We start from the raw sequence: 21,232 nt of genomic DNA on the forward strand, positions 1-21,232 counted from the left end.
CACGTGTAAGTCTTGGCGAGTGCGACAGTGACTGGAATTGAGCTAGGCCCGATCGGGAGGGTGCCGAGGTATGAAGTTATCTCTGTACACGGGAGTACATCGCCTAGGCTAGTCGGTCTTTCGAATAATCGCGAATTCGTTCGGGCGCGTCGCGATTATCTATTTGCTCGCGTGTTTGATATTTCATTCCCTATTTTTATGGGAACTTGAAAATATCTTAGCGTTGCGACAGTAGAGTTTCAGTATACCGAATCGAAGTTCCCTTTGTAAGACACGAAATAAAATAAAGTGTCAGTAGAGTCACTTTAACTTAATTCGCTCCAAGTTAGATTAGGGTACCTTTGATACAGGTAGCACCAGCAGGCTGCGCCACTAGGGCGCATGTCGGGTCTCGATGCGTAGCCACCTCCTCGTGGTGAGACCTGGTAATTGGTATCGATTCCCAAAAATTATTTTTTTGAAGACGATACGAAGCTAAGAGCTACGCATAAAGTTTAAGATATGTGCTATTTCTTGTACATTTTAAATGTTCTCGTCGAACTTTAAAAATTAAGAGTGGGCAATATCTGTTAAAGTAATATGTGAAGTAAGAAGAATAAAGTACGGGAGGTAAGGTAAGTAAGGTAAGTAAGGCAAGGAAGCAAAGTAAGCAAAATAAGGTAAGTAAGGTAAGTAAAATAATTAAAATCTCCTGCAATGAATAGTCTGTGTATAGTATGTATATTCACGCAAATGCTGCGAAATTTATCTGGCTAAAACTGGTAGAAAGTGACGTCATTCCTAGGAACCTGTCGATAGGCGACTTCCTATTATGTTATATTATCCTAATACAAAATCGTAAAATTGGCTGAAAATTTTACGCCAAAGTGTAAAATGATTGACCACAGAATTCTTGGAAATGACGTCATTTCTGGGCATCTGTCGGCGAGCAACCTTCTATTATGTTATGTTATCCTAGTACAAAGTCGCGAAATCGGTCAAGAAATTCTCGCCGAGGCGGCAAAAGTATTCTACAAAGAATTCTTGAAAATGACGTAATTTCTTGGAACTGGCTTAACGATGGACCTCCTTTCATATTATGTTATCCGGATACAAAATTGTCAACTTGGTCAAAAGTTTCTCGCCGAGCCGGCAAAAGTATTGTCCACAGAAGTTCAAAAGTATTGTCCATTACAGCGGCAAAAGAATTGTCCATTTGTTTATAAAGCGTAAATTAATAAATCATACATGAATCTAATAATGAGACACAGAGTATATTTTATGTCATAAATGTATTATAATAAGATCTGATATATAGATACAATGTAGATGCTTATATCATTATAATATTTTATAAATAAACAACAAATAACATTCTTAACATACAAGTGTATTATGTTTTTAAAACATATGTTAACAGAATTTAAAAAATTTGTTATTCTTTTTTGAAATTATTTGTTTAAATTACATTAAAAAGTTCTGTTTAAATTATTATTAAAATATTGTAATATTTTGAAATATTTTAATACAGATGTATTTTCTTAATATATTCTAAATACTGAGCATTGATGAAAAATATTTATGAATTTATTAAATTTCTATAAATCGTTTGTAGATTAAATCTCAAGATGGATTATTGTTAACATAATTATTATATAAAGTACTAGTTATACAAAATGATTATTCTTCTAGTATGTATAAAACGCTTTGAATATTATATCAAAGTACGTGATTGAATATGTTTTGAATATTATAAGGAAATATCATGAATACATTACTTGATTATTAAAAATATATAGAAAATTTTTTAACATACGACATCAAATTGTTCTAATTAACAATCATGAACAACGTGTAGAGTTTTATTTTAATTGACGTTTTTATCTATTAGATCCCAAAGATTTATTCATATCTCAAATTGTAAATTATTATAATAGATATAAAGAAAAAATAAGAGTAAATAAGATTAAATACATAAGGCCATAATGCTGACATATGTTATATTATTTGAGGAATACAAACTAACTTTAAGCTGAAATGATATTTTGAAAACATTTTGAAAATTAAAAAATGAAGTTCATATTTAAACAAAAATTAATATAGTCACATTATTATATAAGTTATTAGATAATAAATTTTAGCAGTCAGCTATTTATAATATTTATTGACTAGACTTCTTTAGCTGACAGATAGTTTTAAAAAAAGTTAACAGATACTTTTTAAGCATGAACTTACAATATTGATAAATTTATGAATTTATTACAATAAGATATTATGGCCTAAGTAAGGAATTTTAAATCACTTTCTTTTTTCTATCCAATTTCTAATATCCATTACAGTCATTTTTATATAAATGCAAATTATGTGCAATAAAATTTTACTGAATAAATTTGATGTCGTTTAATTTAGACAAGGCACTTGCTTAATATACTATTTATACTATTATGACATGTATATTTGTGAGATCAATAATCACCATTGAGTAAATTCACGTTCATTGATATTTTTTGAGAGATCAAAATATTAGATATTCGTACATGTTCTCTACTATTTTGTGTATTATTAGATTCAGATGCTGAACCATTATTATTATTATTGTTATTATCTTCTTCAGCTGAATTAGATGAAGACGGATTATTTGTTTCAACTAAAGTTGTGTTTAAACTATTATCCAATTGTTCTATTTCATATCCATCTGAGTTCCCATTTGTAACTTCAAGTGTTAATCGTCTGCAAATATACAGTTATACAATAATTATATAACAGAATCCAAAAACATTCTTAGAAATTAAATATTTACTTACTCCGGAATCCAGCTATTAAATTGATGATCATCTGTTGATAACTCAGACATGGAATGTAGTTGCTCCATTGCATTTATGCTGTCGTTACTCGAATCATTTTCATAATTCGGATTTGTACGAATCCAACTCGGAGGCACATAACAGCCAGCACGTACAAGATTATTCTTATCCTTTAAATTTTTATTGTTATTAAATGATACTGGAGATGATCCTTCCTTACAGGTGATGAAAGGTCCTGTAAAATACACAATTTATGAAACAATTATATTAAGTATCATATTAATATTCACGATGTAACATACATAATTCTATACACGTTATTACCGCGTTCTGAACAGCTCGCAGTTAATTCAGCGTTCAAGGTAGGTTTACTGTAATGAAATAATCGAGTTTTTCGTATAGAAAAAAAATTAACCGCTTTTTTAACGGTTAGTAACTTCAACATATAAAGTGTTAAAAAATGAGTATTTAAGACACAGAAGCTACTAACTACAGTGCTTGTATATCTTAATTTACAATTTGGCGTGAATTTATTGAATATTTATTTTACTACAAATATTATTTAAAGAAGAAAGAACATTAAAGAAACTACCTTTAAATAAAGAGATATTAAACTACTAATCTACCCACTTATTAATAGCAAATAGTCGTCGTACTTTGTGTCATTTTAAATATTTCTTTAAGCAGTGCTGCACTAAATGGAATGAATGTGTGCTTTAGTATTAATAATGTTTATAACAGTCAGTATTACTCACTATTTTCCAACGGTGGCGCAGTGGGTTCCATCACGCAAAGTTCACCGCACGGTTTACCCTTATTATTTTGTTGCTTTGACATTCCTGGAATATATCATATAATTGCATTTGATTTTCTAAACAAACTTACACATATTTCTATCATATTTACAAACATTTAAGGTTTAATACTTACGTTTTCTGAGAAGTATACCGACGAATTTAGCGATTAAGCAAAGAAACAGGGATATTCCAACTGTGATGTAAATAATCATATAATTATTTAATCTGTCCGTTTCTGTATAAATTAAAGTGAAATTAGTATACAAATTTTAAACAAAATATTTAACAAGATAATTTCATTATTTCTTACCTAAACTATTTTGCTGCGCGTTTATTTTCCAACATAACAATGCCATTTCTCCTGTGCCCAATTTTTCCGTGGAGTAGCTGCAATTATTTTAAAGTTAATAACAGTAAAACAGCGTATATGAATATGTATGAAAAATTAAGAGATAAAAATATGAAAACATATGAATGTATAACAAACTATAATTACCCAGAAAGACAAGGTCCACACTGAGAAGGATGTTGTGATCTTTTTTCATGATTTTCTTGTCTATTATACCTGCTGCATTGGGTATAGTCAACGCATCGTTCCGATACATGATAACAGTACTGCTTATCGGAACAGTCTGTATCGTCACGACAAAATCTTTCCTCTATCGTAGCCTATGAAAAAGAATAATTTAAAAAATTTTAATCCGATACATGAATACTATTTAAAATATTTGGAAAAGTACATCTTCAAAAAACTAACTTAATACGTTAATACTGATTCTATCAAACGTATTAATAGGTGAAGAACTTGTAAGCTATAATATTTTCATCAAGGTATATCATTTTTACAGATACATTAATACTGAAATTGTAAAGATACCTTTATGTTTGCGTTATATTTATTATACGAATTCAATTTTTATACTTTATTATAAAAAAGTAGTGTTATTTCTAATATTTTTTTATTTTATTCTGTCTCTAGAAATCAAATACGGAACGTGCGGCATTTCCGGTTTCAATATCCAAGGACTCTCGACGGTTCCTTATGACCTACATATAAGTTTGAAACAACTTTCAAAGGACCATCCCTCTAGTTTTTCATTTCCTTTTTTATAATAACAATTAATAAAAAAATAAAAAAATAAAAAGCGAGAAACAAAATGCCATTTCATAGTTCCAATTAATTCGTTATAAAGTAAATTACTATTTCTTCTTTATTAATTCCTAATAGACAAATATCTATTATTAAAAATTTGCAATTTGTATGATATTTAATATAATGTAACATTTGTAATATTTATTAAAATTTCTTAACAATCGTATATTTAAAAATAAAAAATAATGTTTTAAAATTTGTTATTATTGATTTAACCTTTCACAAAACGATGAAGAACTAGAGTATACAAATAGTATAAAATAAGCAAAATATAAAAGAACATTTGAAAGAATTGAATTTTTGTTTAAATAAAAGTAAATATACAAAATTTATAAAATTATTGATAATTTTAGTTAATCGAATGATAAGACAGTGATTCTGCAGATTTCAAACTCTTTTCGCACCACCATTTTGTTTCGCCGCCATCTGAAAGCTCTTACATTCACCGTTTAACATAAAAGGTTGAATTAAAGTTGATTAAAATCCGCATACAGTACATTTAGTATCCATTATTTTGACTATAACACATCTTTAAATGTTTTACATTAACTTTTTTGTAAATTGTGTAATTATAAAAAATATTTAATAATGGCAATTTTTTATTATTTCTTTATAAGTATATTATTTATTTTTAATTATTGGAAAATGTTTTTAAATATAGTCGAAAATGACTGTTCCAGAATGCAACACGCGCATTTTTTTAACTTTATTTGCAGCATCTATCAGATCAAATATATATATTGCTATATTCACGTCATAGTCGTAAATCTAATAAATAGTTACGATTAATGAAATATATGAAATATATAACATTAGATCATAGCACAATCGATAAGTTTCTGGAAAACGATTACAATTTTGATCGCACTATATGTGACATTTGTCATTGTTGAATAACCGTATTATATATTAAGATCAAACATAGGAAATCAGTTTATTTTGATATTTGCTGAAGATATACATGTATGTGTACTTATATGCAGTAAGTACAAGTAAAATCAAGGAACAAAGTTTTAACAATTTTTTTTATTCTTAAACGGGAACTCAGACGGAGAAATTTTTACTATACAGTGACAGAGCACCAAAAATATTTCTTTATTTAGTATAGTTATATAGTTGAATTTAAAAAAAAACAGAAATTGAATTGTAATTTTGAGCAAGGATTTCATGAAAAATATCGAACCGTATGTAACTTGTTTGCGTACATGTATACTTCTATTAAAATAAGAATTTTTTAGTATTCTCTTAAAATTTGTATAACGTTCGAATAAATTCGTAGGCCACTGTATATTAATCCACGAATTTTTAATTTGATAATAATGTTTAAATATTAAAAATTTATAAGATTTATAAAATTTGTCGGTAAATCGTAAAATATATTTAATATAATTTATAGATCACAATCCCAAGTATTAAATGTTAAAATTATATAAAAATCCAATTAACTTTATTTATTGACAGATATGGTTGCTACGCAAAAAGTCTGTTATTGAAATATGCAATGATTCATAAACAAAAGAGTATCTTTGTCGATTGATAATTATCTACACAATGTATCAGGATATCTAATATTATAATTATACTTTTATTCTTTTACGATATCTTATTTTGACGATGGCGGTAGATTCTCGGACGAAAAAGAAAAAAGCGTTGGTCGTATGAGTCATCGTCGCGCGCCGATGTCGTACCGAGAATTGTTGAACACATATTCCGGTTCTAGCAACAAGATCACACTAAAATTTGCACAAAATACTGCTCACTACAGAAATTTATATACATTTTTCTTTCGCTCTACTTTATCATTAAGTTTCATTTTAGTTACAATAAAAAAAATAAAATGTATTATCAGTGCGCTGTTATTCATTATAATAATGAAAGCAAGTATATTTATGAGGATATATGATCACCCACGAAACCTAATGTAACATACAGGTTAAAAAAAAACCATTGAAAACAATAAAATTTTAAAAAAGATGATGAAATCTTAATGTGAAGTTACGAAACTTTCAAATATAATTTCAGTAAGGAATAAAAAGAATAAAAATTATTGTCGGGGTGACATTTTATGATTAGGTATATGATTTGATATTCCCCATCATATGCCTATCATAATAATAATCTCTGTTTGTCACAGCTCCTATAAATATGTAACATATATATACTGTTGCTGATATGTAATACACTTCAAACTTTATTATACTTGATTTGGCAACACGGATATGTCCATAGTAACGGAGTGGATATGTATGTCCTTTGTAATTATGTGTTACGTTGTTAGAAAACTTTTTAAATTAGTTTATTCGATTCGCTTGTAAGTCAAAATTAACAAATGAGGGAAGTGAAAGACTCCGTATTCGTATATAGTAATTGCGAATTTGAAATTTCTTTTACTTACCATTGGAGAATATGATTTGACTATATAAAGGTCTCAAATATGTATTACTCCTGTAATTGTACTTGCATGTACGCAATATACGTCTGTAGGCTATTGACAGGTTCATTCGTGCGCACAATTCCGCACGCAACCACACTTGCTCGTTCAAGATCCACCTGAAACCCAACGTTGTTGTTACTCGCCGAGTCGGCGTATACTGAACATGTTCAGACCTGCTTACCACAAAACAGGTGGTGGGGGTGATGACAGTAGCGTAGACGTATTATACTGACCCTTCGCTTTTCATAGACAATAGAGCATGGTCATTCATGTACTGCGCAGATAGAGGAAAAAACTAAATGAAAAATATTTATGAAAATTTATGTTATATATTCATGGGAGAAAATCGATATAAGTTTGGTTTTTAAAATAGATTTAAAATTTATTTTATAATTTTATAAATCATAAACATTTTTTATATTACATTTTATATTGCAATATTATACTATACATTTATTTTTGTACTATATATTCATATTTATGTTATAGCAAATTAATACTCGTGTTTTTTTGAGAAAAAATTTCTTTTATTTTTCTTTTATATAAATTAATTGATTATGACAAGACCAGCATTTTTCCTTTTTTAAGTTATTTTTCATTGGTTATATTTTTGTAATTTAATAAGATAATAAAATATTTAATGATAAAATTTATCACATTGAGTCACTGTATAGATGCATATACATACATAGGGATGCACCCTTGTTGAAAGATGTTTCTTTAAAATCTTTTCTGATAACATTTTTTTATATTATATCTCTGATACTTTATTTTATATTATTCTATATTATATAATATTGTAAAATTAACAGATGGATGCATTCAAATTTTAATTGAAAACTAGCTGATATAGTAAATCAATCTTTTAAAAAGTATGTATGGTAAATAAAATTCCTTTTCTTTTTATTATACGACATAGTACGTAGTTTAGTTTTAGATATTTTTTTCTAATTGCATTCAAAATTTACTAACAATTTCATATTGTTGTCAAAACAAACGTAATATATTACGCCTGTCCACTTTTAAACGTTAGCTAGTTAATTTAGAAAGTAGGGATAAACGGTAACAGTAGCGTATATATTATGATATTATGGGTACCTATTAATAAATCACAAATCTACTTTTGTAAAACAATTTTGAATCAGGAGTAAATCGAAGTGTTTAAGTTTATATTAATTACAATGCTAAATATTACGTATGAATTAAAATTCATCACTATTTAAATTATGCTTAAGGAATTTTAAAATTTTAATTTAACTTTGAATTCAATTAAGAATCTTTGATTCTTCATAACATTTTAATAAATTAGTCTCGTTAAATTTCAAAATTTTTTCAAGAATCACAGGTTAATGTTATTTAAATTTTACATACCTGTGTCTATTAATAATTATCGAAGGTGGAATATTTAAAAACAACATATAATGAAGTAAAAAACATAATGTGTATTTCTCATTTTAGTATATATGTACATACACTGATAAAATGGGAACAGCCTTATTTCTATTAATTTACGATATAATAATAAGCCATAATATAATACTTAAAGTATCAAACACAAAATTTCAAACATTTCTAGAATATCATAATATAATTTTTAAATTACAATTATCAAGAGTTAATATTTAAACAGTTTCTGTACTGTTTCATTGCATCAATGATTATGGTGTCACAAACTGATAATTTGAAGCTTATTCTTGTTCTGCTTTTAAAAAGTTTTCCAACATGACATTTATGGTATTAAACTTAACATTTATAATGTATATTAGAAATTTACTTTTTCATATTTGAATAAATTACTTGGTTGCCATTGACATGTAGTAAGTAATTCTTAATTGCTTTCCTGTACAAACAATTACATATAGGTACCCAATAATAAAGAATATCATTTCGATTCATGGTGTAAATTATCGTATTACCCATTATGTCACTTTCTTTTAACATATAAGCTTTTTTTAATAAATGGTAACCAATTAATATGTAGCATATAAAAGGCTACCATTTTTATATAATGTTTTTCCTTTGAGGTATCCAAATATATGAACCATTAGAATCTTCTTTCCAGGCACTACTTCATTTATCATATTATGGTCTGTGCTAACTTATTAATTATTGACAGTTAACAAAATATTCACATCACTTCCATACTATTCTGTGTATTTTCTGTAAAACCCAATGTAGATGTTGGTGCATCTTGTGATGTTTCTTCTAATGACTGTGCATCCATGCCTTCTGGTACATTATTTGTTGCTGAACTTGTTCCGTCATCCCAATTTATTTTGAATCTAGTGACACGTGGTTTATCTCCTAAGATATTTCTTTGTACTTTATCAAATTGAGGTTGTGGTGGTGGATTTTCTCTAAGTTCTGCGTCTGTGTACTCATTATTTATGAAATATCCAACACGCACAAATTCATGTCCTCTGTATGAACAAGTTAATAAAACAACTGTGACTCCTAAAGCATCATTTACAGGAATTCTACTGACATCAGGAGGATCAGCCTAAAATAAGTAATAAGTGTGAAATTTATATATAAAGATATTAATGTATTAAATGTACATTTAGAAAAGATTTTAATTACAATGTACAACTGTTAGTTTATTGTTAATTAAGCTATTAATCAAACAACATTATCAATTTACCTGAAAAATAAACATATGCCTTCCTTCAGGAATTGGACCAACATAAATTGTATCTAAAACCTGATCAAACTCTTCAGATTCGGCACTACCGACATAGATCATTTTCCATTCCAAATCTGTAAAACCATTGTGGTTGTTTGATATTTTATATCGCTTGTTCGAAACGAATCATTTAAAAAGAAAATATATCGATGCTCTTATCATCAACGTATATCACAATAACATTACCAGATAATATTTTAGTCATTCGTCCTTGGAAAACAAAGTATTAAATAGTTAAAACTAACCTAACATAAGCATTGAAAATATTCAAATGTGTATTCGTTTCGAACGATGCTAGTACCAATTTATAATTGTTTCATGCACAAAAAAAAAAAGAAAAAGATGTACCTTCTTTTAATTCTTCGATACATTCGAAAGTAACTTCGAATTGGAATGGATTTAGAAACGGTGAAGGATTATCAAGAACTGCTACATTTGCTAATTGAACTTTAGCCATGGTTCACTTTGTTTAACGAATAATTTTACAGAAAAACTGAGATTTTCACAATAATAACTTTGAAAAATCGTTTATTAAACTACAATCTTCACACTTAATTAGAGGATTAATCCCGTGAAACACGAAAGATCTCGAATCAAAGCATAAACAATTTCATTCCAACACACTGCTTACTTTGGCGGCAAACGACCCAAAGGACGTTTCCGGTGCTACGAGACTAACGAAACTTCATAAGTATCGTAAATATTTCACAGTAAAAGAAATTCAAAAAGTTGTTCGCCTTAATTTGGAATGAATTTTAAAAAATATATGGACAACTTCTTGTTAATCTTGTCTGAATTTTAAAGATTGTCTAATGTAAATATGGTAATTAAAAAATTGTTCGTTACACATCTTTGAAATTTTCACTTTCAAATACGCGTATAATATAATTTAATTTTCTTCTTTCTATTTACAGAATTTTAAAGTTACAAAATGTATAGATTTTCAAAAATAAATAAAGAATAAAATGTATTTATTTATTTATGCTTATTTTAATGCAAGAATACATTTATACATTTGTAAGATATCTTATAAGAATGTCGGTCCTTAAGGATTATTTACAATATACAAATATGTAATTGGTGTAATTATGAATTTTTTAGATCCAATCATAAAAGACAATAATATCCTTGGACAAATTATTAATAGTGACTTTTTGTTTTCAAATATTACAGCATTATAAAATATTACAAATTTTAGTTGAATGAAACTCAGTAGTTGATGTTTGATTTAAAGAATTGTAAGCATAGATAAGATACAACATAGATTTAATACTCATTGCGCTTTTGTGCCACTGTTTAAGGATTCGTGAATTCATGAATCATTTTCAATATTATCAATTCAGCATAGGATAGGATTACAAATATCATTAGTAATCCTGATTAAAGTTATATATAACTAAAAACTGATTAATATATTTCATAACTGTACTAAAGATGTAATATGGAAATTAAAATAAATTTAAGATCTAATACATTTTGTAATATACATCAAAGGGGTTCTAGAATCCTCTTATTATTTTAGTGCCAGTTCCAATATTACCGATGCAGTATATACTAAAATTACAAAATATAACTAAAATGTCGATAACATTACGAGTGACTGTATATCCTAGAAACCGGAACGAAGAAATTCACACAATACCATCTATTTTATACCTCATTTGCGGTTTTGTTATGCCCTTTATAATTTAGGAGGGTTAATGCAGAAATTATTTTTTATTTAACTACAAAAGTTGATGAAATCAGTAAGAGTAAAAATATTTTTTGTATTATTTGGTAAGTTCATATTGAAATCTATATTAAATTTATAACACGAACTTACTTTTACGTATATAGTATATTTTTCTTACTATTTCAATCTTTTGTCAATAGGTGGTTTGCCTAGGAGATTCTCTTCAAAAATACATACAATACAATATAAAATTACAAATTAAATCACAGGATTTCATTTAAAGATTATTTTAAAGAAATGCAATTGATTTTCTCATATTTGTTATTCTATTTCATATTCTAAGCTTTAAAACAATTTTAGTAAAAAAAAAACTTATTCTACTAAAGTTGAAAAATAGTATTACTTGTTTTTAAAATGTATGATTTGAAGGATGAGTTTCCTACTATTATTTTTGATGGAAATGAAATTGCATCAAAGCAACCACAATTTTACATATAAGGTTTATTAAATATTTTTTTATATACATTGTTCCTGACATGTGTTATCTATACAGAATTGCTTTTACATCGCGACATAGGTCGGCGGACAACTCATTGTCAAATATTTTTATTCTTTTATTCTCAAAATGTCAATGCAAATTTATAAATGAGCAACATCAAAAAAAACGCTTTAAACAGCATTACTATTCGTTCCGAGTAGCACCGTTTGATTCATTAGTAGGTCATGACAATTAAATTAATTTCTATTAATTTCTTCTCTTGGCGTTAAAGAAAATTAAAACTTAATGCTCGACGATTATTTTATGACGCAGAATACAGTACGTAATAATAACGCAAAATGTTCAAGCAGACCGAAAAAGTGGGTCAAAAATAAATTCTAAAACGGGTATAAATAAATTTGGTAGATTAAACCTTTTTCTATAAAACAATTGCAAGAATATAAAATGTTTTAGTACTTCGTTTGACAAGTTAATATATCTGTTTACATTTGTTTACAACCGATGTTTACATGCCCGTCCATTTATGTTTATAATTAATATCGAAATTTTCTTCATTGAAACAGAATAAAGGTGGAAAACTATTTCGTGCAAAGATTAATATTAACATAAGCGAAGAAAATTAAGAGAAACATAACGTGTTTCACAAAAAAGCTTTTATTTACACTTGTTCCTCTTTCTTCAGCGTTATGTTCGTATAACCTAAAATTGCAATAAGATCCCACAAAATCGATCGCATTCACACTGATCACTTTCTTTGCTGTGGAATGTTTCACATAATAAATACAACTTCCGACATAAATTAAAAACGAGTCTTGCATTTACAACCGAGAGGAAGGTGAGTTGAGAGGTTAGGTACATGTATGTAGTGAACGTGTCGTGTACGGTCGTGTGCACGGGAGTATTCGGATCGCGTGCACGTGTTATGTTTGTTTACATGTGAATTTCGGTGCGTGTCGAATAGAATCTGCACAGATCCTATCGCAACGAAATTATATCTACTCATGACGAGCCCGTATACCTTATTTACAATGTCCATATAAACATATACACTGCGCTGACCGCTTATTTAACCTATTATCAATATTACGAAGTGAAGAAGATAGAAAGTACTGTTTTGTACCTTAGGTTCAATGCGAACATACACAAGGTACATACACAATGCGAAACACGATAACTCAAAAAAAAAAAAAAAAAAAAAAAAAAAAAAAATAGAAAGGAAAAAAGAAAAGAAAGGAGGAAAGAAGAGACAGGTTAGACGAATGAAAGTGGAAAATAGAAGGAAAGAACACATACAGAATACATAGGTAGAGGAAAAATACATAGTTAAAGAAACGGAAGAAATATGCTGGCCTGTGCGCGAAGTTCAATCCTTCGTATGTGGTGTCTCCGACGCGGAGAGAAAACATGGTTACATCGTGCTTGTCGCTCGACATTGAATTCGTTTAACAGAAATCGCTGATATCCGTCCCTAAGAGCGCTGTAGCATCTACCGGCTACATTGACATAACTTAATATGTAACAGGGAATTCTTAATCCAACTCTTAATTGCTAAATCAATCTTACAATTGGACTGAGTGATAAATTATTATCGACTGTACAACGCCGCTAGTCTTTTCTTTCTTTCTTCAATTTCTTCATTATATCTTATTCGTTATTCCATTTTTTTTTTCTTTTCAGGTTGCTTTCTTTCAACAATTCTTGGCAACAAAAACAAAAGAAACATTGTATATTCTCTAGTCGCTGCTGGAAATTTTGTTCTCATAGAATTGCAAAACAAATTTTCCGAGTCGTTTCTTATTCATTTTCTTTCATATTACTTGGACCACGTGAGTAAGTTTCCATGTTTTTATTCTTAATTTTTCTTTCACTTTACTTTTCATTATAAAATATACTTTCTGCAGATCTCAAAGCAATATGCCATGGAGCACGTGCACATGGGATCTCGAGGAAGGATACGCGTATCGGTTAAACAAGTGATAAAATGGTTTGTCATATCATAAATTTGTACAAACATGCGATTCGCTTTCAGTCAGCTCTTAATAATTAAGAAAAGCACCAATATTCGTCGAGATAATTTTTGTCATAAGAAAAACGATTCTAGAAGTTTACGTAAACAGAGGTAAAAGAGTAGTAATAATGGAAAATAAATTACTAGATGGTCTATAGATATTCACGGAATCACGATAGTTTTAATAAATCACATGTTACACCGATACGTTCCACAGCCGAGTTTTCCTCGCTACTCGAAGAAGAAAAAACGAAAGAAAGCTTGCCTCCTAAAAGTTCTCATTTCTCTCTTTTCAATGACGATATTCAATCGTTCGATTGAATCATATGAACCTTAATAAGTACCAAGTGCCTAATATAAGGTCAACATTCGAGATACCCTGAACACTACCCACGTTAACAGGTAGAGAAATGAAACTCTATTATCGAGTTTCGCGTATACATTTTTCCGTTTTCGTTTCATTTGTTTTTCTTCTCTGTCTCTCGATCGAGAATGTCGAAATAAATATTACGAATACCATGAACAGCAAAGATTCGTCGGCTCGAACGCAGACGCGAAGCAGGAAAATGCGAATGGTGAGTTTCGTATTTTTTTCATTTTTCGCTTTAGATTTTGTCTATACACAGGACGTATCTTACATAGAGTAAAGGTAAAATTAGTTTCTTCGAAGTTGTTTAGACCATCAGTTGCCAGAGGAAGCCACGGAACATTTTATATCTTGGTTGACGATCTCCTCTGACCGTAATCTGTAACAATATATAAGAAACAATCGTGAGAAGCTTGTAAATAACGTATTTTCTTTTCGTTTTTTAAGGTAGTAACTTTAAATCTGCCGGAAACGAAACTGCTCTTTATCCCTCGTTATCGTTAAAACTATATAGAATCTTTTAACAGCGTATCTCTCGTATCGTCCCGGAAAGCCCGGTGATTTTGTGCGCGCGCACTCGTTAATTCATTGTTCCCATTAAATTACTTTTAGCGCCACTACATAAAAACAGGGGAAGGAACTTTAACCTCCGGTAGGTAAACTTTTTTATCAACTTCTTAGTAAGATAAAACGCGCGAAATCTGAACTTTTACCACATTTCCCGTCATTCGCCCCTCAATTTTAACCGAATTATGTCTCGTTGTATCAGAACTCTTTACGACGTCTGAGCAAGAAGTTCATAGAAAATTTTTTAACCTTTATCGGCAATGTAGGTATAGTTTCATATTTCTTGTATACTTTTAGTATACAGACTACACTATACGCTAAATCATAGTTTTGACTCCACAGTATTCCATATAAAAATATACATAATTTCAACGTAAAATATAATACTTTGACTATTAGATTAATTCTATGTAAGTAGTTTACGGTGTCAGAATAAATATTTTATTTTGTCACGTATAATATATATATATTATAGTATATGAATCATATATAGTTAAAAATGAAATTATTTAAATACCTTTTATGCTGCACTAGTCTTTTTATATCATTGTAATAACAAATATTAAAAATTCTAGGAACATTTTACCAGTGTTACTAGTCGTTGGTCTGTAGTAATAAGCAACATGGCGCCGTAGACAAATTGGGCACTGATCATCGGTAACTTCCATAGTAGTAATCAGAATTTATGCACAAGTTTCTCCTTGAACTTTTGCTCATTTATTAATTACCTCCTTCCCTTTTACACTTGAGCTAACCTATTTATAGATTTTTATTAAACTCACCGTGTCAATGGGAACAAGAAGTTATCATCTGAAGCGCCTGGAACAACAGACTTTTACGTGTTGATATACAACTGGTGGTGAGCCTGATGCTGACTCTGATGTGGATGCTGTAGCGAGTGTTGATGCTGATGCTGATGAGGGTGCTGATGTTGCAGCGTCGGATGTCTCGTGTTGAATCTGACACTTCCGGCCAGTGAGCTTCCTCTACCATGAGTGCCCACAACACTCGGCGTGTCAGATAATTCGTCATCTTCCGCTCCTAGACTACGGAACCTGACGAACCCGTCCTCGGCGACTAACATCGTCGAACCTGTGGTCGGTGTTTGCTCGTGGACACTGCCACCACCACCCTGTTGCACCGGTGTGTGCCTGCCACGACTTTCGGAGTTCCTGAGAGTTTGTATCCCATTACCGTGCCGGTTTAACGAGCCGCGACCTTCGTGCGGGAAATGGCCCATGGTGCCTGACTTGCGAATGGAATGCCTCTCGAAAGTACCTACGACAACGACACTGTTATTTAGCATACCATAGTTCCATGCTTGGAAAAGGAATCAGTTGTTCATTATTTTCGCTTTTTTCTTGCTTCGTCATGGTTCGCAGTGTATTTCGTTTAAGCAAACCGACGAAGTTTCCTTTGAGAATCAGAGGTGCAGAATGGAAAGTAGAAGAGAATAGCCTTTGAGTTAGTCCTCTTTTAGCATGAAAGGATGTTTCATTAACGAAAAGTCGAAATGCCATTTTGTTATGCATTTATACATCGTAAAAGTAGGTTGCAGGAAAATGAATAAACCGGAAATCGATGTTGATACCCGGAAGAATGCGTAGGATTTGATTGAAAATTTTTTGTTTAAATAAACTGAAGCGTAGAATACTTCGAAGATTCGGTTACCATTTGTCCCCTTTGCTTTATATTTCCGGTATTCTAAAATGGCAGCGGGGATAAGAAAGAATCAATGTCCTTAGACAATACACTATTCCGGTCCTACAACCTTAAAAGTAATAGCGCGTCGATTAGAAGACAAAGCGCAGAAAGAACTGCTGATTTTGAGGTTTCAATATTGTACTAATACCGCGAGTCAGCGTTTTGAACTCTTCTCAAGGCACGTTGACTGAAACAGCACGTTGCTCCGGATGACCCAATTTATCGTTTTATATCTCGCGAGAGTATTGAGAAAGACCATGTGAATTCTAAAAGCATTTTTTCGTCATGTGAATTTTAAGAAAGTATTATTGAACATTTTGCAAACATCCTTCCATGTACTAAGCTACTTCTCGTCAGTTCTGTATCGAAAAACAATTGATTCTTAGTAAAAAGTACTTCAAAGTTAGACGGGCCTCTGTATATCTTTAAACTCTAAAAGGTTTTTCCTTTATATTTCACCAAGAAATAATTTAAAAAAAAACATTTCTCGCTTAAACGAGATACTCAGAGATCAACAGATTCCTCTGTGAGGAAATTCTTACGAACCAGAAGCAAAAGATAGTGGACGGTTTAGTGGACGGATTCGGATAGTAACGTTCAATCACACAGTAGCGCATTGTCGATACCTGATATGTTCAAATGTTCGGGCAGCGTGTTCAGCGGGAAGCTATCGTCGTAAACCTGTTTCCCGGTTCTCATCGTGTAATTCTGGATCGCCTGGTTGGTGCTGCAGATAGCGGGGTAAAGCACATCGTCCATATTCTCGGTGGAGGTCGAGCTACCGCATGGAAACAGAGCGAAGCCAGAGTGGACCGGATGTTGTTGCAGCTGTTTCTCTCGCAACGGGTACTGGGATAGACTAGCTACCCAGGCGAGAAGACCGCATACAGCTAGCTCTAGTAGCCTAACGAAGAATTGCCAGCCCCACCATAGCCATCGATTCGATTGCGGTCGTTCCTGGACGTTGCCGAAGATGCCATACAGCTGAACGAATCCCATAAGGATAAAGAAGAGGGCAGTAGCGATACTGGTGGTAATGGCGGTACTCAAGGCCATCGTGGTAGGATCAGCACCGACTATATGATTCGTTCCTGCCGTCTTATTGTTTGTCAGAAGGATTTGTGAGCGCACTACACGGTACACGTACATGTAGCCTAGGCCAAGGGTTACGCAAACGATGATGTAGATGCACTGACAGATCAATGGTAGTATTTTCGCCTCATCCTGATAGCCGAGCACATGCGTGGACACATGCAGCGAGACACAAAGGACTATGTGAACGGTCGAGGATAGGACGAGTGCGGCTGGCGACAGGAACCTGTTGTTCAGCGAAGGAGCCTCCGAGCAACGGGCCAGGTAGAGTACCAAAGTGGCGAACGCTGTGGATAACAACGGTGCTGGTAGGTACATGAGCACCCGGGACAAAGGCTCGGGTAGTGAATGTTCTAGATTGTAAGCGTCGTAAAACAGGTGAAAGCACCTTAAGGTACAAACAGTCGTAAGAAGCAGATGAACAGTGAGGAAGTACGACTGAGTAAGTAGATTCGTTGCTTCGTTGAAACGAACAATCTTGTAGATCGAATATAGGGCCATTAACGTGAACATGATTGCCACCACGTACACATGGAGGAACCAAGCGATTCGCCAAGTGGATTCGAGGGGATACGTGTCGATCTGCGGCACAATACGGTCACCGGCCTCGTTGGGCCTCTTCGGTGGTGGAGCCGGAGGTTGCGGCTGAGGGTACGGTAGCCTTTCCGTGTCCACGATTTCGATGTTTTCCGTCTTGAAGCCGTTTTCATTCCTGAGTCCATGGTAACCGTCGTCGTCATGTCTCCTGGTATTTGGTAGATTGAAGATCGTTGGTTGTGTAACAGACTTGGAAGAATCTAGGGTGCTGGACGCTCTAGCCGTTGTGGTAGACAGTGTGGTCATCTTTTCGGTGGTCGGGATTACAGGCGCATTCTGTGGCGGACTCTTCGTGGCTAGAGGCTTCAAAAGTATCTCTGGAATATCCTGTTTTCGCCCGTTGCTTCCTGACAGTATCCTGGAGATGCTTGGATAATGCAAAGTAGGTACGAACTCGTTGGTATTGTTCCTTCTGTCCAGCTCGCTAGACTCTACCACATTTTGTTCCTTACTGGGCGTATTTAAAGGCTTATTTCTAGAATGAGAGTGTCTTTCCGGCACTTGAGAGGGGCCTTGAAGGTCGGGAGGCCTAATGGGTATCCTCTCGTGAGCTGGTGTGCCGCTCGGTGGCGGTACCGGTCTCTTGAGACCCGAATGAACATCCGAGTTGGTTCCTCTCAGCGTTGGCTTATTTGCAAACGGATGAAGGTACTCCGGTGGTAGAGGAGGAGTGAAGAGAGCGCGAGAAGGAGGAGCATACGAAGGCAATTCGCGAAAGGCAGGCGACATGGTCACCCGAGGAACAGAAGGATATCTGACAGAGGGTATCGACGGGCTCGTCGTTGTGGTCGTAGTCGTCAGGGGTGACGGTTCTGTCGACAGGGTTGTACTGGCCGAGACTTGGGCATCGTAGGCGGGCACGCTGCGTTTCGTGGTTGCTGAGCTATGTGCCACTAACTTAAATATGGCTGCTAGATTTTTCTCCAGTGCCGTATTGTCCAGGTTAAAGATTGGGCTATTAGGTCCACCATCGCCGTTCGCTGAACAAAGAAGGTTCGAGCAAGAGGACAGTATCAGCAGCAACGTCGACAGAAGCAGACGCATCATCGGGGTCATGATGATGCTTGACAGTAGTAGAACCTGAAGCACGGACAGCTAAAAAATTCAGTCGGGCATCGGTTCATTCCATAACCAAAAGTAGGAAACGCGAGAGTTTGCTGGTATGCACGTGACGACGAGTGCACTCAACGTTCTAAGGACACTTGTGAAGATGTCTATGTATCTTCCTCTAACAAATCCCTATTTTTTTTTCTGTCCCCTGGCACGGCGCGTTCTTTTAAACTTCTGTCGATATTACAGTTGCAAGTTAGCCTCAGAGTGAGTCCTGTTTGGCGTGGGTGTGCACGAAGCCAAATTTTACATTTCTAAATGTTGTACACGGCGGCGGCGACGGCAGGCTAGTAGTTTATGCCTTCTTGGTGGATCCCCCTTTTACGGTGTTGCTTATCAATGGCATCTGTTGCATTTCCTCTCTTCAGATAGTAGCTATATCACTGGCCTGATCTTTGGAAGAGTTTCGTAGTGAATTTACTTCGTCCTCCGAGCAGTTGGATTCCTCCTAGAACGCTTTGAATTCTCTCTTCATTGGCTATACTTGTATATATCTACATTTTAGACGAGAGATCCATGAGATCAAGTTTCCATGCGATTCGTATGATAAACAGAATGGCTGAATGGAAGTTGGAAATTAAGAAAGGACTACGGCTTATTATACTTTTGTCCAATTTCAACTGTACAGAAGAAGCACAGCATACACGCGTCGTTTACAGCTGACCTTTCCTCCTGAATATTTTTTTATTTTGTTATATAGTTGAAGGCTCCATATACGATCAACTATTACCGCTTTGCTTCGTGTACTTCCATTATATCAACGGGATTCAATAAGCCTTGGATTATTTTGCCGTGGTAACGGCGTTACAACGTCGCCTTGTTCTTGGGGCAAGACTCGATTTAAAACCTATCTACTTTTACGGACGATAGAACGTCGGCGAACTTGTTAGCCGGGCTTAATCCGATATCATCATTGCTCGAAGCCATCCCAGATTCGCGAGAGCCTCGGGCGAAACCTGAATTCCTGAGGGTACATTTAATGTCTAGAATCAGTCGGAGTTCCTTCTGGATGGGATGCTCTCGTAGTTACCGCGTCCATTGATTTCCTCGAAACGTGTGCGCCACCGTTTCCCGTCTGTCTTTCTTCTTTTCTCTCTCTCTCTTTCTCTTTCTGTGTTTCCCTGTTGCTCTCTCTGTCTTCGTGCACTTACTGCCGGCCACTTTTCGCCTCTGCCAACCGGTATCCGTGTGGTTACCACCTGTGAAAAATATTTCTCCATTAATTTTTCCTCTATTATTTCAAATGGTGGCTGGCTGACGGAATATAATTAAAACTGACCGAAGAGATTATAGGAAACGTGAGGAAACAATTATTGCAAAATGTCACTAGATAAAGAGTCCAAGCTAAATCATTAGTATTATAAACGCAGATGAACCGAGCTAATTTTTACCTCCATGAATTACTTCCTTTGTTTTATAGTACTTATTGATCACGAAAGATTTTGTGATATCTAATTTTATAATATGATCTTTATATGGCCTTATATTCATTTTGTACTGTGATCTTTAAATGACCTTTTTGTATCTCGAACAATACGTAGTGGGCTTGCTTACTTAACGCTTTTATTTTAAAAAGAAACTTAAATTTCGATGAACTCATATCTGTTTTATGTGACCAGATCAAAGGGCTGCAGTAATTTTCAAGATCATACAATGGGAAAGGTCGTCGTTGAAATAAATCAACTGGAAATATATTTAAAAAATTACTCGGTAATTTTTACATCAGATTAAAATTTAAGACTGCATAAACTTATTGCACGATATTC

General features: G+C 33.0%; 3 protein-coding genes across 3 annotated transcripts; all 3 read right to left on the reverse strand.

The window, feature by feature from the left end:
• Nucleotides 1-2,444: 2,444 nt before the first annotated feature.
• On the reverse strand, nt 2,445-7,307 carry LOC108554193 (GATA zinc finger domain-containing protein 4). The gene is made up of 7 exons (XM_017909386.1): nt 7,129-7,307; nt 4,077-4,249; nt 3,891-3,967; nt 3,714-3,815; nt 3,539-3,622; nt 2,784-3,018; nt 2,445-2,709 (listed from the first exon to the last, which is right to left on the reverse strand). The coding sequence occupies exons 1-7, from the start codon at nt 7,129-7,131 to the stop codon at nt 2,445-2,447; spliced, it is 939 nt and encodes a 312-aa protein (XP_017764875.1). The 5' UTR covers nt 7,132-7,307.
• Nucleotides 7,308-9,196: 1,889 nt separating this feature from the next.
• Nucleotides 9,197-10,328, reverse strand: asf1 (histone chaperone asf1). Its single transcript, XM_017909421.1, has 3 exons — nt 10,199-10,328; nt 9,809-9,924; nt 9,197-9,667 (listed from the first exon to the last, which is right to left on the reverse strand). Exons 1-3 carry the CDS (start codon nt 10,305-10,307, stop codon nt 9,296-9,298), a joined length of 597 nt encoding a protein of 198 aa, XP_017764910.1. The 5' UTR covers nt 10,308-10,328; the 3' UTR covers nt 9,197-9,295.
• Nucleotides 10,329-14,721: 4,393 nt separating this feature from the next.
• LOC108554200 (uncharacterized) lies at nt 14,722-20,225 on the reverse strand. Its single transcript, XM_017909404.1, has 3 exons — nt 17,294-20,225; nt 15,746-16,241; nt 14,722-14,775 (listed from the first exon to the last, which is right to left on the reverse strand). Exons 1-2 carry the CDS (start codon nt 19,410-19,412, stop codon nt 15,799-15,801), a joined length of 2,562 nt encoding a protein of 853 aa, XP_017764893.1. The 5' UTR covers nt 19,413-20,225; the 3' UTR covers nt 14,722-14,775; nt 15,746-15,798.
• Between the last annotated feature and the right edge of the window lie 1,007 nt (nt 20,226-21,232).

Source organism: Eufriesea mexicana, unplaced genomic scaffold (genome assembly GCF_001483705.2).
Source record: "Eufriesea mexicana isolate 0111107269 unplaced genomic scaffold, ASM148370v2 scaffold18034, whole genome shotgun sequence".
In the NCBI taxonomy this organism is placed as follows: Eukaryota; Metazoa; Arthropoda; class Insecta; order Hymenoptera; family Apidae; genus Eufriesea; species Eufriesea mexicana.

Bases quoted from the DNA above. Each gene is read 5' to 3' on its own strand.
- LOC108554193 (XM_017909386.1), bottom strand. The intron at 3,968-4,076 runs GTAATTATAGTT...AAATAATTGCAG, and splicing joins TGTGGACCTTGTCTTTCTGG to CTACTCCACGGAAAAATTGG. The intron at 3,623-3,713 runs GTAAGTATTAAA...GATATATTCCAG, and splicing joins CGGTATACTTCTCAGAAAAC to GAATGTCAAAGCAACAAAAT.
- asf1 (XM_017909421.1), bottom strand. From the start codon at position 10,307: ATGGCTAAAGTTCAATTAGCAAATGTAGCAGTTCTTGATAATCCTTCA. The intron at 9,925-10,198 runs GTACATCTTTTT...ATGGTTTTACAG, and splicing joins TATCGAAGAATTAAAAGAAG to ATTTGGAATGGAAAATGATC. The intron at 9,668-9,808 runs GTAAATTGATAA...TACTTATTTTAG, and splicing joins GGCATATGTTTATTTTTCAG to GCTGATCCTCCTGATGTCAG.
- LOC108554200 (XM_017909404.1), bottom strand. From the start codon at position 19,412: ATGACCCCGATGATGCGTCTGCTTCTGTCGACGTTGCTGCTGATACTG. The intron at 16,242-17,293 runs GTATCGACAATG...TCGTTGTCGTAG, and splicing joins CGAACATTTGAACATATCAG to GTACTTTCGAGAGGCATTCC.